At 50.4% G+C, this 15899-nt stretch overlaps 4 protein-coding genes across 4 annotated transcripts; 2 read left to right on the top strand and 2 right to left on the bottom strand.

Moving 5' to 3' along the window:
- Positions 1-465: 465 nt before the first annotated feature.
- On the bottom strand, positions 466-2720 carry COCMIDRAFT_108460 (uncharacterized protein; the record flags this gene model as incomplete). Its single annotated transcript, XM_007694721.1, has 4 exons — positions 466-1909; positions 1959-2123; positions 2179-2471; positions 2679-2720. The coding sequence occupies 4 exons, from the start codon at positions 2718-2720 to the stop codon at positions 466-468; spliced, it is 1944 nt and encodes a 647-aa protein (XP_007692911.1).
- A 4121-nt stretch (positions 2721-6841) lies between these two features.
- Positions 6842-8180, bottom strand: COCMIDRAFT_108467 (uncharacterized protein; the record flags this gene model as incomplete). Its single annotated transcript, XM_007694720.1, has 4 exons — positions 6842-7097; positions 7151-7824; positions 7877-8033; positions 8089-8180. The coding sequence occupies 4 exons, from the start codon at positions 8178-8180 to the stop codon at positions 6842-6844; spliced, it is 1179 nt and encodes a 392-aa protein (XP_007692910.1).
- A 553-nt stretch (positions 8181-8733) lies between these two features.
- COCMIDRAFT_108447 (uncharacterized protein) lies at positions 8734-10553 on the top strand (the record flags this gene model as incomplete). Its single annotated transcript, XM_007694719.1, has 6 exons — positions 8734-8777; positions 8887-8927; positions 9024-9121; positions 9174-9825; positions 9881-10476; positions 10530-10553. 6 exons carry the CDS (start codon positions 8734-8736, stop codon positions 10551-10553), a joined length of 1455 nt encoding a protein of 484 aa, XP_007692909.1.
- An 835-nt stretch (positions 10554-11388) lies between these two features.
- COCMIDRAFT_108440 (glycosyltransferase family 39 protein) lies at positions 11389-15605 on the top strand (the record flags this gene model as incomplete). The annotated part of the gene is made up of 7 exons (XM_007694718.1): positions 11389-11451; positions 11513-11538; positions 11590-11947; positions 11999-12572; positions 13075-13370; positions 13464-15096; positions 15190-15605. The coding sequence occupies 7 exons, from the start codon at positions 11389-11391 to the stop codon at positions 15603-15605; spliced, it is 3366 nt and encodes a 1121-aa protein (XP_007692908.1).
- Between the last annotated feature and the right edge of the window lie 294 nt (positions 15606-15899).

Raw genomic sequence — 15899 nt, 5'->3', positions numbered from 1 at the left:
GTACTAAGTTAGTGTGCTACGAATAATGCCAAATACTTGGTTATGTTCCAATGGGGGGAGGGGAGGGGGAAAGAGACGTCTGTGGTTTGACCGCCCTGGTTTTGCGCGCGCTTACCTTGTGTTGTACACATCTTTACCCCTTACTTACGTGGTGGGCGCTTACAAAATTTCCTCATTTTTGCAAATACGGGACACCCCTTCGTCCAACCGGATCTTCTTTCCATTTATACGCCAATCACCAAGTGTTTTACCACAATCACCATCACAATCACAAACTACCCAAACAGCTTCCCAATACAACCCTGAGCTTAAAACTTTATTTCATATTTCTCAACTACTTTGATGCTTTCAAACATGCTAAAACATGCACAGCTAATCTCCATCCATCAGCAAATGTACATAAAATACAAAAACATATATCTTTCTCTTATTGCAGCAAAAACCCCACCTTCTATCTTTTATAGTCTAGTAGGTACGCTTGAATGGTGGCACAGCCTTGCACTCGGCCTCGTCTAGTGTAGTACCAGTTACCGCCCTGTAGCCAAGCTTGGTCTCGCCGTGTGGCTTCTTCTGCCACGACAGGGTGTGCTTCATCCACTGCTCGTCGTCACGATCGGGGTAATCCTCGCGGGCGTGGGCGCCTCTCGACTCCTTGCGGTTGGCAGCAGATTCAGCAGTCTGAACAGCGCAAGTAAGCAAGTTTCGTAGCTCAAGAGTCTCGACAAGGTCGGAGTTCCAGATCATGCTGCGGTCCTTGATACCAACGTTGACAAAGTCGGCATCAACCTCATGGATCTTCTTGACACCCTCGTCGAGCGACTCTTGTGTTCGGAAGACGGCGACATCGGTCTGCATGACCTTTTGCATCTGTAGGCGGACTTCGGCGGTGGACTTGGTGCCCTCGGAGGTACGGACCTTGTCGAGGACGGCAATGGAGTCGGCGCCAGCATCGGCAGATACGGGGTCAGCGGTCTGACCGGGGCTGAAGTTGTCGCGGATAGTGTGGGAAACAGCGCGACCAAAGACAACAAGGTCGAGCAATGAGTTGGCACCGAGACGGTTGGCTCCGTGAACAGATACGCAGGCAGCTTCACCGCAAGCGAACAGACCAGGTACGACTTGGTCCTTACCCTGGGCGTCTTGAGTGAGAACCTCACCAGTGTACTTGGTGGGGATACCACCCATGTTGTAGTGGACAGTGGGAAGGACGGGAATAGGCTGCTTGGTAACATCTACACCGGCGAAAATGGCAGCGGTCTCGGAGATACCGGGCAGACGCTCGTGGAGGACCTCAGGAGGCAGGTGGCTGAGCTGAAGGTAGATGTGATCCTTTTCGGGACCCACACCACGGCCTTCACGGATTTCCAGAGTCATTGATCGGGAAACAACGTCACGGGAGGCAAGATCCTTGGCAGTGGGTGCATAACGCTCCATGAATCGTTCACCCTCGGAGTTGAGAAGGTAACCACCCTCTCCACGGGAACCCTCAGTGATCAAGCATCCAGCGCCATAGATACCAGTGGGGTGGAACTGGACGAACTCCATGTCCTGGTTGGGGAGACCTGCGCGAGCAACCATAGCCATACCGTCACCAGTACAGGTGTGAGCCGATGTGCAGCTGAAGTAAGCACGTCCGTAACCACCAGTGGCCAAAACGGTGTTCTTAGCGATGAAACGGTGGATAGTTCCGTCTTCCTGGTTGTAGGCAACGACACCCTTGCAGACGCCATCTTCCATGATCAAATCGGTAGCGAAGAACTCAATGAAGTACTTGGTGTTGTGGCGGAGAGATTGTCCATAGAGGGTGTGTAGGAGAGCGTGACCAGTTCTGTCAGCAGCAGCACAGCATCGGTATGCCTGTCCACCCTTTCCGTACTTTTGCGATTGACCACCAAAGGCACGTTGGTAACTACACCACGTCAGCATGCTACTGGAAACCGGGCTACAGGAGAGTGTACATCTTGCCGTCGTCGGTTCTGGAGAATGGGCAACCGTAGTTCTCGAGCTCAATGACAGACTGTGGGGCCTCTCTTGTCATGTAGTGGATAGCATCCTGGTCACCAAGCCAATCTGAACCTTTGACGGTATCGTACATGTGCCACCTCCAGTCATCTTCGTGCATGCTACATATATACGTCAGCCTTTTCAGCTCGCCTTTCGCCGGCTGCCTATACGTACTTTCCGAGTGCCGCATTGATACCGCCCTGCGCAGCTACCGTGTGCGATCGAGTGGGGAAAAGCTTTGAAATACAGGCCGTGTTGAAGCCCGCCTCAGCGAGACCGAAAGCTGCTCGCAGACCAGCGCCTCCAGCGCCAACAACAATGGCATCGTATTGGTGATCAATAACGGGGTACTTGCTGGAGATGAAGCCTGACGCCTCCTTTGCTCGCAGGTTCTCGGTAGCGATTATACGTTGGAAGGGTCGAGTTGAGGAGAAAGCACGTGTGCTTGGGCGGAAACTCCTCGCGAGCTATTGCGGGGAACATTAGCCATTGAGCAATTGAGGAACAATGCGAGATTGTATGGCATCTAATAGCGTCGTCTGGGGGTGTCAAGGTGGTAGCCCGCCATGCGACTGTCTGCCAGAGCCATGTGGGATGTGGGCACACGCCTCGGTGCGGCGGATGCCACTCATCGGCTGGCAACGAGTGATTGAGAAGGCTCGCAATAGACTCACCTGGCTCGCAAGCTGCATGCGACGCATCCTGAGACAACTCATATTGGCGATAGCCGAAGAGTGAAGGACTGGCGGAGGGGCGAGAGGTCCTGGGGGTTTGATGTTGGAGGTCGATGATGGAGTTGCGACCGACCCTCTACTTACAAACTAAAATCAGACAGCGCTCATTGGATCGGTAAGCCTCGGCTGCATTGTTGCGCGAGTACCTGCCATCCCGACTTTTCTTCTTGATGCCGTGATGCACGTCTGCCTCTCCGTCTGGAGTCTTGCACATGTACATTGCATACAATGTCTACAAATGTTTGACTGCATGGTGCTATTTTGCCAATCTATCCTGGATTCGGCGTTGCACATTGAGCGCGCCCGCGCATTCAACTGAACACGTTGAAATGAACGTCCCACTTCGGCTACATCTACAAATCTGCTGTGCACCATGCTCTCTGCTCAAGGCTGAGTCAAGAACTGATGCTGGCAACAAAGCCTATATGTACAGTGGCCACTGCCGTTAACTGGGTCAGCCCACAACCCATTTTCTGGCCCGACAGCTGTTGCCGTTGCCGTTGCTGTTGCCGCTCAAGATATGAAGCTCAATTCGTCGGCGTCATAGACGTTCTCGACTGATCACATGGCCGCCCCAACCATAAATTAGGGAAATTCCCCCGGCTTCTCAGACTCACGCAGAGCCGCCACCATGACGGGCGTCTGGGGCTCTTTCTTACTCTTGGCAGGGTCAAACATCTCTGTGTGCACATAGAGTTGCAAGAAGTGAAATAGACTCTGCACCCACACCCTTAGATTACTAGGGCCTAATGCGAACTTGAATGCAGATATTAAATATTGTTCTTTGCCTTTTTCCTTATCGGGGCCTCCCTAGCCACAGCAAGTAGGATTGCGAGCGCTTAGTGGTCTATGATGTACACCTGCGCTATGCTAAAAGAGTGGAGGCTGTGGCACAGAGCTCTAGAATGTTACACGGGGCTTGGATTCTATTGTTATAATTAACAAGAATGGTTCTCTCCTTAACAAGTGATGAGATGGCTGAAGGCCTATGAATGTTCACGTCGGTAGGTAATAATCGTCGCGGGGTGGAGATCACGTGATTGACATCACTGTTCAGATTGAATTTATGAGTGAAATATATTGTTATCATTGAGGTGATCATCATCGTTGAGGTGATAGGCCCTTGCGGAGCACAGGCAGTCTTATTGAAATTCTGCTTCAGCAGCCATTGGGCCTAAGTAAGAAACCCAGCTGTAAAACTATGGTTATTCCCTCTCTCCATCGAGCTAAGTATATTTTAGAAATCTTATTATGAGCACCTGGCCTAAGCTAAGTTTTCAAGATTTCTAGAAGGCAGAGGAGAAAATGGTAAAAGCACTACTCTTTAAGCCGGAACTTTCTAGAGGCAAAACAAAAAACCTGAATTCTGATTACAACGTAAAGCTCGACCATTCGGATCCTTAATGACGTGAGTGACTAATACTATATGTGGGTATGCAGCTGGACAAGGATCACCATGGATTATCCCTGCACACTTTGAACTACATTAGCACACAATATTAACAAACCAAACATAGAATACCCACGCAAGTAGAGTATAGAGCACAATCTTTCATATCGAGCTGGACCGAGCCGCTATAGCATGCCCTCTGTTTATCCGCTTGAACGGTAGGAATGCCATGAGATAGCCAAAGAATTGCGAAGATGTTCGAGGAAGCCAAACACAGTATTGGGTTCTTAATAAATCTGAGTAACACTGCTTATGGTATGGCTGGACGTAAACGATATAAGAGATTCAGCTGTGCGAACCTGAATTCTTTAGATGCAATAGTAGTAATAGCTAGAGAAGGATTCCGTGGGTTCCTACTACCAGCGAGGTGAGAGGTGCTTAGCTTTATAGCATCCGATTCTACGTGTTAAGACACTTTATGGGCTAAGAATAGCTAAGAATAACCAATCGAGTCGCCAGGATTATGTACTTTGATCCTTGCAATCCGATTAGTTATCCTAAGCCGTTCTCAGTCCCTCGAGCTTTTCGGCACATATGAATAAGCTCTACGTCCAACCTATTCGCCCAGCTAGATAAGCGTTTTTCTCACATGATTGCGGAACCTTACATACTATTTTTATATACGTATTTCCGCGTAAACCTAGTAGAACGCAAATATAATTATTCTTTATATAAGAGAGTTAGGAGTAAGAGTACAAAGCAGAGAGTATTACATAATAGCTTTACTCTTTTTTGTCAGAACTCAGCCTACTCTGACCCCCTTAGGACCCCTTCGGACCAGCATGGTCCATTCTTACCTTACTTACTTAGTCTTAACTTATCAGCACGTATATAAGATCGTAGTATACTATCTTAGCTTAATAGCTATTCGTCTAAGTTAAATAGAGACTATTAATCCTATTTGACTCTTGTTGCCCTTTACCCGTACTCTAATCCCTCTTAACGTCTTACATTTTTATCCTTCTTCTTTTATAGCTTAGATTAATAAACCCTTTTAAGAAGACATCTTCGCCTATAATAGTAAGTTAGTAGAGTATTTTACTGATGCATCTTATGCGTCAGAATACTTTAGATATTATTAATTTAGAGATAGGACTTACTATTGTCTAGATTGCGCTCTATGGACTCTCGCTTTTAAAGCTAGTAATCTAATACATAGCATAATGATCTATCCCACCGCAGCGTAGCAGGTCCCACCTAGGCCAGATTTCTTCCTATCTCGGTTCGAAGCTTTACAACAAGCTGCAAATGATGGCGATAAATCACTAGGTTGAAAAATTTTCCCATCCACGTTGGTTGGAAGTCGACATTCGCTAAATTCACTGGTCCATATACCAGAATGAGCATTTCCGTTAGGATAGTAAATTCTAGCACAACACGCTTCCGCAAGGAAAACATCTCTAAGGGTACTACCAGAGCCCGAACAGTAGCACAATGCGTCGGCCTATATTAAGTTAGACGCGAATGATATAGTTTTGATAGACATACGTAAGCTGTGCTAGCACAGGAGAGAGCGGTTACAATAAGAATGAGCTTCATAGTTTGAATTTTATAAATAATTATAGTAGGCTTTCGAGACTGAGAATTCGTCGTTGTGGTGAAGAAAAGGGTAGAATACAATGCATATATATATATATATGTTCATTCGAGTGAAATTAATAATTAGTAGCTAAACTCTTCTTGAAATTAACGTCTGATGAAATAAAGCAGGGCTGCCGGTACGGAAGGGTCGTGATTGTCCAGGCCTAGTGGCCAAATCAGTGTCGACTAGGAAGATGTGAGAATTATTTACAGTTATGGAATTTTCTAGCGAGAAAGAGGATAGTACGGCGGAGCCTAGAAGCGAGTAGGTCTTTATTCCCAATGTTGCAGCCTGGCATCTCTATAACCTAATTATCCGTCGTTCATTCAACTCGAATTGTCATGAAGTCTTAGTGATTAATCGCGGCCCTCTCGGTTTCTGTCGCAACACATAGGTACTGAGAGTAGTTAGAGCTGTGACTTTAGAATTCGCTACAAAGAAGAAGCCAGTGCTTCATGTCACTATCAGCGCTACGCAGCCATAGCCGGGCATGATTCCTGTAAGCTGACATGCTGACACTATACAGGTGTGCTCTTCGGGTAAAGCTCCTCGATTCTATCGTAAGCCGACCTGCCACCTGCTTCCATACCGTCAGTCCTGGCAAAGGTTGTTAACTACCCCCATTAAAGTTATTCATCGCCTCCATAAGTAGGGGGCCTACTTAGCGCAGGTTATAATGAGATCTATTCTATCTTAGGCTAATAAGGTGAAAAAAGAGCGAAAGAGAGAAAAAGGCCTCAATTACAGATAGTGTTACACTAATGCTGACCCCTGCTTATACGGGCGATGAATAACTTTATGGGGGTGATCAATGACCTTTGCCGACCTGAACGCTTCGGTACAGTGAACTAACTACATGCTGATCATGTGGCCCGAAACCTGTCCTAAGAAACATCCAATAAACATACATGTCACTCAACACTCAAAAGTACAGATTCATGAATTGGGGAATCGTTGAATTTTTTGTTCAATCGCTCATGACTGGCATCCATGTTATAGACCTATCCCGTGCGCCAAAGCCCATGAGAAGAAATGCATGCACTCCGTACCACAACCACAACCTCAAGCTTCTTACGATGAAGCCTGGAGGTCCTTCTTGAGAACACCCTCGTATTGCCTCTTCTCCGCCGGTGTCTGGTAAGCACCGTGACCGAACTTGGAAGAGGTGTCGATCCATTTGAGCTCAACCTTCTCCAGCGCTCTCCTGCTGGTGTGGGTGAACATGGACTTGCGGAGGGTCATGACGCGCTTCTTAACACCAGGGCAGGCACCCTTGAGGAGAACGTAGTCGTTCTTGACCTCACCGTAGCGGACGAAACCACCCATACTAAAAAATGTTAGCTGTGTTCCATTCACTTGTTGTAAAGATCTATAACTTACGGAGTGATGCGCTTCTTGGAGACGTCAAAGTCGGTGGAGGCGTTACCCTCGTCATCGCCCTTGCCGATACGGTAGATCTTGTGGTTGACGGAAGTACGGTGGTGGTATCCGTCCTGACCAGCACGGGCAACAGTCCACTGGACGTGGGCAGGGTGCCAGGCACCGATACAGGCGACCTTGCGGAGACCCTTGTGTGTCTTACGCGGGAGCTTCTTGGTGCCCCAACGAGAGGTGACACCGTTGAATCCCTTACCCTTGGTGACGGCGATAACGTCAATCATCTCGTTGTCCTCGAAGACTGAGGTGATCTCAATGGGCTTCTCGAAGAGACCGTGGCCAAACTCGACCTTGTCGGCGACGCTGCCACCGTTGACCTGGATCTCCATGAGGTGGGCCTTCTTCTGCTGGAGTGGGGTCTTGGAGATCTGGGTGTGGGCGAGGACACGGACGACAGTGCAGTACTTCTTGATGCGCTCGAGCTCGCGGGTGATGGACTGGCCGTTGTTCTCGGAGTGCTTCTTGGCGTACTTGGTGAAGGCCTTCTTCTTGCTCTTGTACCAGTTGCGGTAGAAGCGACGCTTGACCTCGTCGCTCAAGTGCTCAGCCCAGACAGTGGTGAGGGAGCGGAGACCACGGGGAGTCTCGATGTAACCGACAAGACCGACAGCAATCATCTGTGTGTACGTTAGCCGTGGCTCCTAATTGATTTTGCAGGTGTATGCGTACGGGAGGAGTCTCGATGACGGTGCAGGCCTCGACGATTTCCTTCTTGTGCAGCTTGGCACCCGGGCGGTCCAGGTCGCGGACAATCGTGGTCATACCAGCCTTGTAGCCCATGGCGGCCGTCAGGTGGACGGGCTTCTTGGGGTCATCCTTAGGGAAGCTGGCCACGATGGTGAGCTGGTTGTCGAACTTTTGGCGGCAGCAATAGTAATTACCTCTTGACCTTACCGCGGTGACGGGAGGCACGCTTTCGCGGCAAGAAAGCCAGAGACCCGTGGCGGGGGGCTTCGAACTTCCTGTGGGACATGGCGAGTTCGATGTGCTGTGGTTAGTAGAGTCGAAGTTGTCGAAGAAGTTCAATTGAGCGAGGCCGACGAATATTGTTGTGGGCGGAGCGAGTGGACGGGGCTAGCTGCAAGCGGCAAGGCGTGGTTTCCGTGGCCCGGAGGGCTTGGCGGTTTGGAGGTTGGACAGCCCCCACTAAGAGTGAATCGAGGTATCACCTTACACGCTCTGTCTCCGTACCTGCGCTGTTGCTGCTTGTGTTGTCGCCCGCCGCCGTCATTCCGCTGCCCCCGTCGAGTCGAGTCTCCCGCACGCCCCAAACACACGCCTTCCACCCGCTAGCCCCCCCGCCATTGCCCACACACACATACCCCCCCAACAGACACCGCCCTCACTACATCATCCACCACCCACCCTCCACCATCGACGTCGGCAGCGCTATCTCGTCCCTGGCCCCCCGCAAGCTCCACGGCCTACGTAATTGCTCAGCGAGAGTCCCTCTGCACCCAACACATCACCGCGCTCGCTGCACCTGATCGCACTCCGCTGGCGTTCGGCGACCCTTGTCAAGAATCATGGTAGAAGCAGAAGGAAACCCCACAACGTGGAAATTCACCCAGTACGTGCAATGCCCTGTGTTAGCGGGGTGGCTGAGCTGTATCGGCTCACTTCCTGTTATTTTTGCGAGGTCGGCCAAAGCGCTCTGCAACCGCCACTGACTGCAACAGGTGCTTTGGCGACAAAGGCGATGTTGAGGATATAACCGAAGGTACGTACCTTTTCTTAGCATTTTACCTTGTGTACAGCTTTCTGTCCTCTGTCGGCCCTCTCAATCCCTGCGTGCAATGACTTACTACTAGTGCAGCTGACATCATCTCCACCGTCGAGTTCGACCAGACGGGTAACTACCTTGCAACCGGTGACAAGGGTGGTCGTGTGGTCTTGTTCGAAAGGAACGAGACGGTAGGCCATCCTCACTAGTTTCCTTGCCACGACAGCACCTAACAAGCAGCAGAAAAAAACCTGCGAATACAAATTCCACACCGAGTTCCAATCGCACGAGCCCGAGTTCGACTACCTAAAATCTCTCGAGATCGAGGAAAAGATCAACAAGATCAAATGGTGCCGCCGACAAAACGCCTCACACTATCTGCTTTCCACAAACGACAAGACCATCAAATTATGGAAGGTATTTGAGAAGTCGCTGAAGGTAGTGGCAGAGAACAATCTGTCACACGAGTTGACGCCTGGAGGTGGGGTTGCTGGTGGCGGCGGTCCCGTCAGGAACCCAAATGCACAGTTCCGCAGTGCCACGGACCTGAAGCTCCCCCGACTTACACATCACGATACCGTAGTCGCAGCAGTACCCCGAAAGACGTATGCCAATGCGCATGCATACCATATCAATAGCATATCTGTAAACAGTGACGGAGAGACGTTCATTAGTAGCGACGATCTGCGGATCAACCTCTGGAACCTCAACATTCAGGACCAGAGCTTCAACATTGTCGACATCAAGCCAGCGAACATGGAGGAGCTTACAGAGGTCATCACAGCTGCCGAGTTTCACCCTATCAGCTGCAACTGGTTCATGTATGCGAGCTCCAAGGGAACGATCAAGCTCGCTGACATGCGTGAGAGTGCTCTGTGCGACCAGCATGCAAAGCGTAAGTCAGCCGCGACTCCCTATGCAAAGGCTATGTTCTAATGCATAGATTGCAGAGTTTGAACAAGAAGAAGACCCCTCATCAAGGTCTTTCTTCTCCGAAATCATTTCATCCATCTCTGACGTACGGTTCTCACATGACGGACGATACATCCTGTCTCGCGACTACCTGACTGTCAAGATCTGGGATGTCAACATGGAGAAGACACCAGTCAAAACGATCCCCATTCATGAGCACCTGCGACCTAGGCTATGCGACACATACGAAAACGACAGTATTTTTGACAAGTTCGAGGTTGTGTTCTCTGGAGACGCAAAGAATGTCATGACTGGTAGCTACAACAACAACTTCATGATATATCCTTCAGATAACGACAAAGATACCGAGGTTGTGCTACAAGCTGACAAGTCTGCGTTCAAAGCAAAGAAGGTTGGAATCCCGACGCCGATGAACTCATCAGGCAGCCCGACTGGCAGCAACGCCGGTAAAAAGGGCGGATCAAGAGCTGGTAGCCCTGCTGCCGGTGCTATTGGGCAAGGTCAACGCATGAGGAAGGAAACCGATGCGGATCAGATTGACTTCAACAAGAAGATTTTGCACATGAGCTGGCATCCGTTCGAGGATAGCATTGCTATAGCAGCAACAAACAATGTGAGTTAGGCGCTCGTGTCTGGGCATCAAGAGCACAAACTAACATGGCACAGCTTTTCGTCTTCTCGGCATTGTAATGGCATCCTTCGTTCACGAGCATCGCCAAAGAATTTCTATGAGCGGGAATGTACACTTGTTGGGTGCTTGGCCATCCTTACCCTCTGATCTTCCTTTCGGTTGGCAGTGATCTGCCTGGTGGCGCTAAGGACGATAGAATAGGAGCATTTATGGCGAAAGGGCGTGGGAATGCGGACGATGGACGACGCAATGTGGTCGACGAATAGGCAGCTGCTGAGTAGTGTAGATTGCAACACCATGATAATGACTCTGAGTGGTGCAGAGAAATGACAAGAGAAATGGTAATGAGTCATTATTGCTTTTGGTGAGGATTTGTTGTAGTGAGCGGCTGCTGAGGCGGTGGTGATAACGTGCCAAGTATAGGTTGCGGCAAACTCCACAATCGCGATCTGACTGCATGTTTGGCAAAGTCAAAATTAACCATGATCTTTGAGTTTGGCCTCGGCACAAAGGGGCTCTGATGCCCATGTTCTCGAAATTTGCTTAGTTCGGTAAGACTGACGGTCAATCCCACGTTAGCGCCCGTGAGGCTCATCTCATCCCGGACTTACACGTTGCGTCTCGCGACACCCACCCGTGTTCAACCAACTGCAGCAAAGTGCAAGTCATGATAAGATTGTAGATAACGCATCAAAAAAATTTCGTCTCTGTGAGTGAGCTTCTCACGCTGTGCTTGCGGGTTCTGGCAAGAAGCATCAGCCCGCAGGCACAAGTCACTTATGCTACGTGTCTAATTATTGCCAATCTTGTTAGCATCCTGGTTTGGTCAACGCTACATCTCCGTCCTCAAATTTGGTAGCCACAGTATAGCCTCCGACTTAGCACTTGGCCGTCATGGCAGCCATCGCACCGATTGTCAGCAGTTTTTCGCTCATCTTTGGAGGATGTTGCGCAAATGTGAGAAGCAGACTCTAGTCCTCCCATCGCCTTTTACATGTTCAATACTGACAAATCCAAGGTCTATTGTCTAGAAGCAATCGTAAAGTAACAGGAGCATGCCCAATGCGCACAATGCAGGTGCTAATGTAGCGACAGACAAGAGCCTAATAGCGGTTTGCTGATCACGCTGTTTCAATTTGTATTCACTTGTCTCTCGACATTACACTACCAATTCGATCCCAATGGTCGTTACTATATGAGGAGCTCACCGGTACCGTTCCGTAAGTGGTGTGTGAGCGCAGCTTTGTTCTTCACAGTCAATATGTTGAACAATTGGGCATTCGCTTTCAACATCTCGGTGCCTGTCCACATTATTCTCAGGAGCTTTGGCAGTGTCACTACAATGATAGCTGGTTGGATGCGTGGCAAGAAGTACACGCCTTTGCAGGTTTTCTCGGTTGCGGTGTTGACGCTTGGTGTCATGGTTTCTGCGTGGGCGGATGCTCAGTCAAAGGTACGATAGTGGGTTTTGTTGCTTGGGTTTGCAGACGCTGACAGTTGACAGGGCAAGAATATGGAGACGTCAAGCAGCAGCATTTCGAGCTCGTCACTACAGGCTGGTCTTTTGATCCTACTCATCGCACAGCTGCTATCAGCGTGGATGGGAGCTTACGTTGAAGACATCTACAGAGACCACGGAAAAGATTGGCAGGCCAACCTCTTTTACTCACACTTGCTGTCTATTCCGTTTTTTGCCGGATTCGCCCCGACTTTGACGCAGCAGTTCAATCGTCTGCAGTCATCGCAATCATTCCAGGTGTCTCCCAAGATGGCCGCCTCGCTCCCACCGCTGGTTAGCACGATTCTCGCATCAACATCCCAGCACATCATATACCTTACCGCCAATGCACTCACGCAGTTACTGTGCATCACTGGCGTCAACATGCTGAGTGCAAACACTTCTGCTGTTACAGTCACGATTGTGCTCAACATCAGAAAGCTGGTGAGTTTCTTGCTGAGCATCTGGCTATTCGGAAACCACATGAGCAGGCTAATGAAGGTGGGTGCCGCGATGGTGTTTGGAGCTGGAGCGCTGTACGGGTGGGAGACTACGTACCGCATACCACAGCAGAGGAAGCGTGAAGCCGAGAAGCAGAAGAAGGGCAATTGATGCGTGGAGGAGGCAGTGGACGAGTGCCCGTTCACACAGAGCCAGGGTGGCAAGGTCGACATGTGCGTGCAGGGCGGGCAAGGGCGTGAGATAGCGTTCGTAGTAATATATTAAACAAAGTAGCACCGGGTGCGCCGGTCCGCGTCGTGATGATGCCAAGAATAGATACTCGAGTGGCTTGACCAGACCTTCGGCGCGCCCCCCCTCTCTGCCCCTCGCCCGAATAGGGTTTACAATGGCGGGCTGGCCAATAGCGGCCGATGCAGGGGGAGGTCGTAAGCGAGACGCCCATTGCGGACTGGTCCTCTCAGACCCTGAACTCGTAGTTAGGTGTCCTGTCTCTTGCAGAGCAGCCCCCGACTCTCTTTCCAATTCCATCAACCATTTTTCTTTCTTGCGGGAGGTAAGCTGACGCCATCGCATGTTTAAATCCCTCAACCCCACGCATTAGTTGACGTGCAATCCAACAGGTAGCTTCAAAGAGCCTCAGCCCAACATGTCCTCCTCACCTGCTGGGAGCATCCGCCAGCGAGCAGGCAAAGACAAGAAGCGACCTGTCTCACCTAACCCAGAAGCCTTGTCTGAGAAGGTTGAGAAGGTCGCCAATGTCGTCGCAAAGGGCAAGCCGTACAAGCCCGCGCAGCAGGGCAGCGAATGGGACTACAGGCTTGCCATCACCATCATGACCGTCCTCGCCTTCATCACTCGCTTTTGGGGCATCAGACATCCCGACCAGGTTGTCTTTGACGAGGTCCATTTTGGAAAGGTACGTCTCCGTGTCCCCAAGCTGCCGCATATGTCGCCCACACGCAATGGGGCGCAACGGGTACTTGAACCACAGGGCTAATCGCATCCGCAGTTCGCTTCTTACTACCTACAACGCACCTACTTCTTCGATGTTCACCCACCGCTCGGAAAGCTCCTCTTTGCTTTTGCTGGATGGGTCGTTGGATACAAGGGCGAGTTTCTCTTCGAGAACATTGGTGACTCGTACATCACCAACAAGGTTCCCTATGTCGCATACCGCGCCATGCCTGCCTCGCTCGGTGCCCTTACTGTTCCCATTGTCTTCATGATCATGTGGGAGTCTGGATATTCGCTACCTGCCTGCGTCACCGCTGCTGGACTCATGCTCCTCGACAACGCCCACATTGGCCAGACGCGCCTGATACTCCTCGACGCTTCCCTCATCTTCTTCATGGCTCTCTCTGTGCTTTCATACATTCGCTTTTACAAGGAAAGACATGCGCCTTTTGGCCAGAAATGGTGGAAGTGGCTCCTGTTGACTGGTATCAACCTGAGCTGCGTCATCTCCATCAAATACGTTGGTGTCTTTACTTTCTTCTCGATTGGTGTCCCGGTCTTGATTGATCTTTGGGACTTGATGGACGTCAACCGACGACAGGGCGCATTGACTCTAGTCGAGTTTGGCAAGCACTTTGTTGCTCGTCTTGTCGGCCTGCTTATTGTCCCCTTCTTCCTCTACCTCTTCTGGTTCCAGGTTCATTTCGCCATCCTTACTCGTTCCGGACCTGGTGACGACTTTATGACTCCAGAGTTCCAGGAAACCTTGAGCGACAACGCCATGAGCCTTCAGTCTGTTAGCATCAATTACTACGATGCCATCACCATCCGCCACAAGGAGACCAAGGTCTACCTTCACAGCCACCCGGACCGCTACCCACTCCGATACGAGGATGGACGTGTCTCTTCTCAAGGACAGCAAGTAACCGGCTACCCCCACAATGATACCAACAACCATTGGCAGGTCCTTCCTTCGACTCCTCTTCCAGCCGAGGTCGGTCAGCGCGTTCAGGTAGGCGACGTAGTTCGTCTTCGCCATTTGGTCACCAACACTATTCTCTTGACTCACGATGTCGCATCACCTTACTACCCCACTAACCAGGAATTCACGACTGTGAGCCTAGAGGATGCCGCCGGCGCGCGTTACAATGACACGCTTTTCCAGATCAAGGTTGACAAGGGCAAGAGTGACTTTAAGACCATGTCTACCCACTTCAAGCTGATCCACGTACCCACCAAGGTCGCCATGTGGACCCACACCAAGCCTTTGCCAGACTGGGCCTACAAACAGGCAGAGATTAACGGAAACAAGGCCGTACAGCAATCCAGCAACATTTGGTATGTCGATGACATTCCTTCGCTCCCAGCTGAAGACGAGCGCAACAAGAAGGAGCCCAAGAAGGTCAAGCACTTGAGCTTCCTGAGAAAGTGGGTCGAGGTTCAACGCGCCATGTTCCATCACAACAACGCCTTGACGAGCTCCCATCCCTATGCGTCGCAACCTATTTCCTGGCCTTTCCTTCTGCGTGGTGTGTCTTTCTGGACCAAGAACGACACCCGCCAGCAGATTTACTTCCTGGGTAATCCTATTGGATGGTGGCTTGCCTCTTCGCTTTTGGCCGTCTTTGTCGGTATCATTGGCGCAGACCAACTGGCTCTCCGCCGTGGTATGGACGCTCTCGATGACCGTAAGTTGTTTCTCTCATATAAACAGCCCAAAATCCTTCACTTGATAAAGTCATTTGTTTTCGACGGGGATGTTCTAACATTCTTACCTGTAGGCACCCGCTCTCGTCTATACAACTCGACCGGTTTCTTCTTCCTTACTTGGGCCGCTCACTACATTCCCTTTTACATCATGGGACGCCAGCTTTTCCTTCATCACTACCTCCCCGCGCACTTGGCTTCTTGCCTCGTCACTGGCGCGCTTGTCGAGTTTGTCTTCTGCATCGAACCCCAGGATCCTGAAGTATCTACTGCCGCCAAGGGTCATCGCCGAACTCCCTCCCGCCCCGTGCGTGAGCGTGTGGCATCCTCGAGCCTCATTGGCAGCTGGATTGCAACGGGTGTCATTCTCGCAGCTGTCTTCTGGTGCTTCCTCTTCTTTGCGCCCCTCACATACGGTAACCCGGGTCTCGACGTTGCTCAGGTCAACGCGAGAAAGTGGCTCGGATACGACCTTCACTTTGCTAAATAAAATCTTCTTGACGATTTAGACATGTGAAGGGAGGGGTTTTTCTCGAGGTTTGGGGGACACAAGACTTCTTTTCTTTTCCTTTTTTTCTTTTGTTTATCTAAGAGATTTCGTTGCAACACCATAGGGCAAAAAAAAACGGTGCAACAGCGTGGATGGGGGAGTGCTGGGTGTGTAGGGGTGCAGTTCAGGTCTCATGTATTCTATCATCACTTTTTGTCTATGTCCTTTGTTGTGGGGCTGTGAAGGGGGAAGGAGCGGCCTTCGAGAAGGAACTGCCATAGAAACACGCAAAAC

This window comes from Bipolaris oryzae (genome assembly GCF_000523455.1).
Source record: "Bipolaris oryzae ATCC 44560 unplaced genomic scaffold scaffold_236, whole genome shotgun sequence".
Taxonomy (NCBI): domain Eukaryota; kingdom Fungi; phylum Ascomycota; class Dothideomycetes; order Pleosporales; family Pleosporaceae; genus Bipolaris; species Bipolaris oryzae.
The sequence above is the reverse complement of the archived record's forward strand: the minus strand, read 5'-3'. Positions and strand labels throughout refer to the sequence as shown.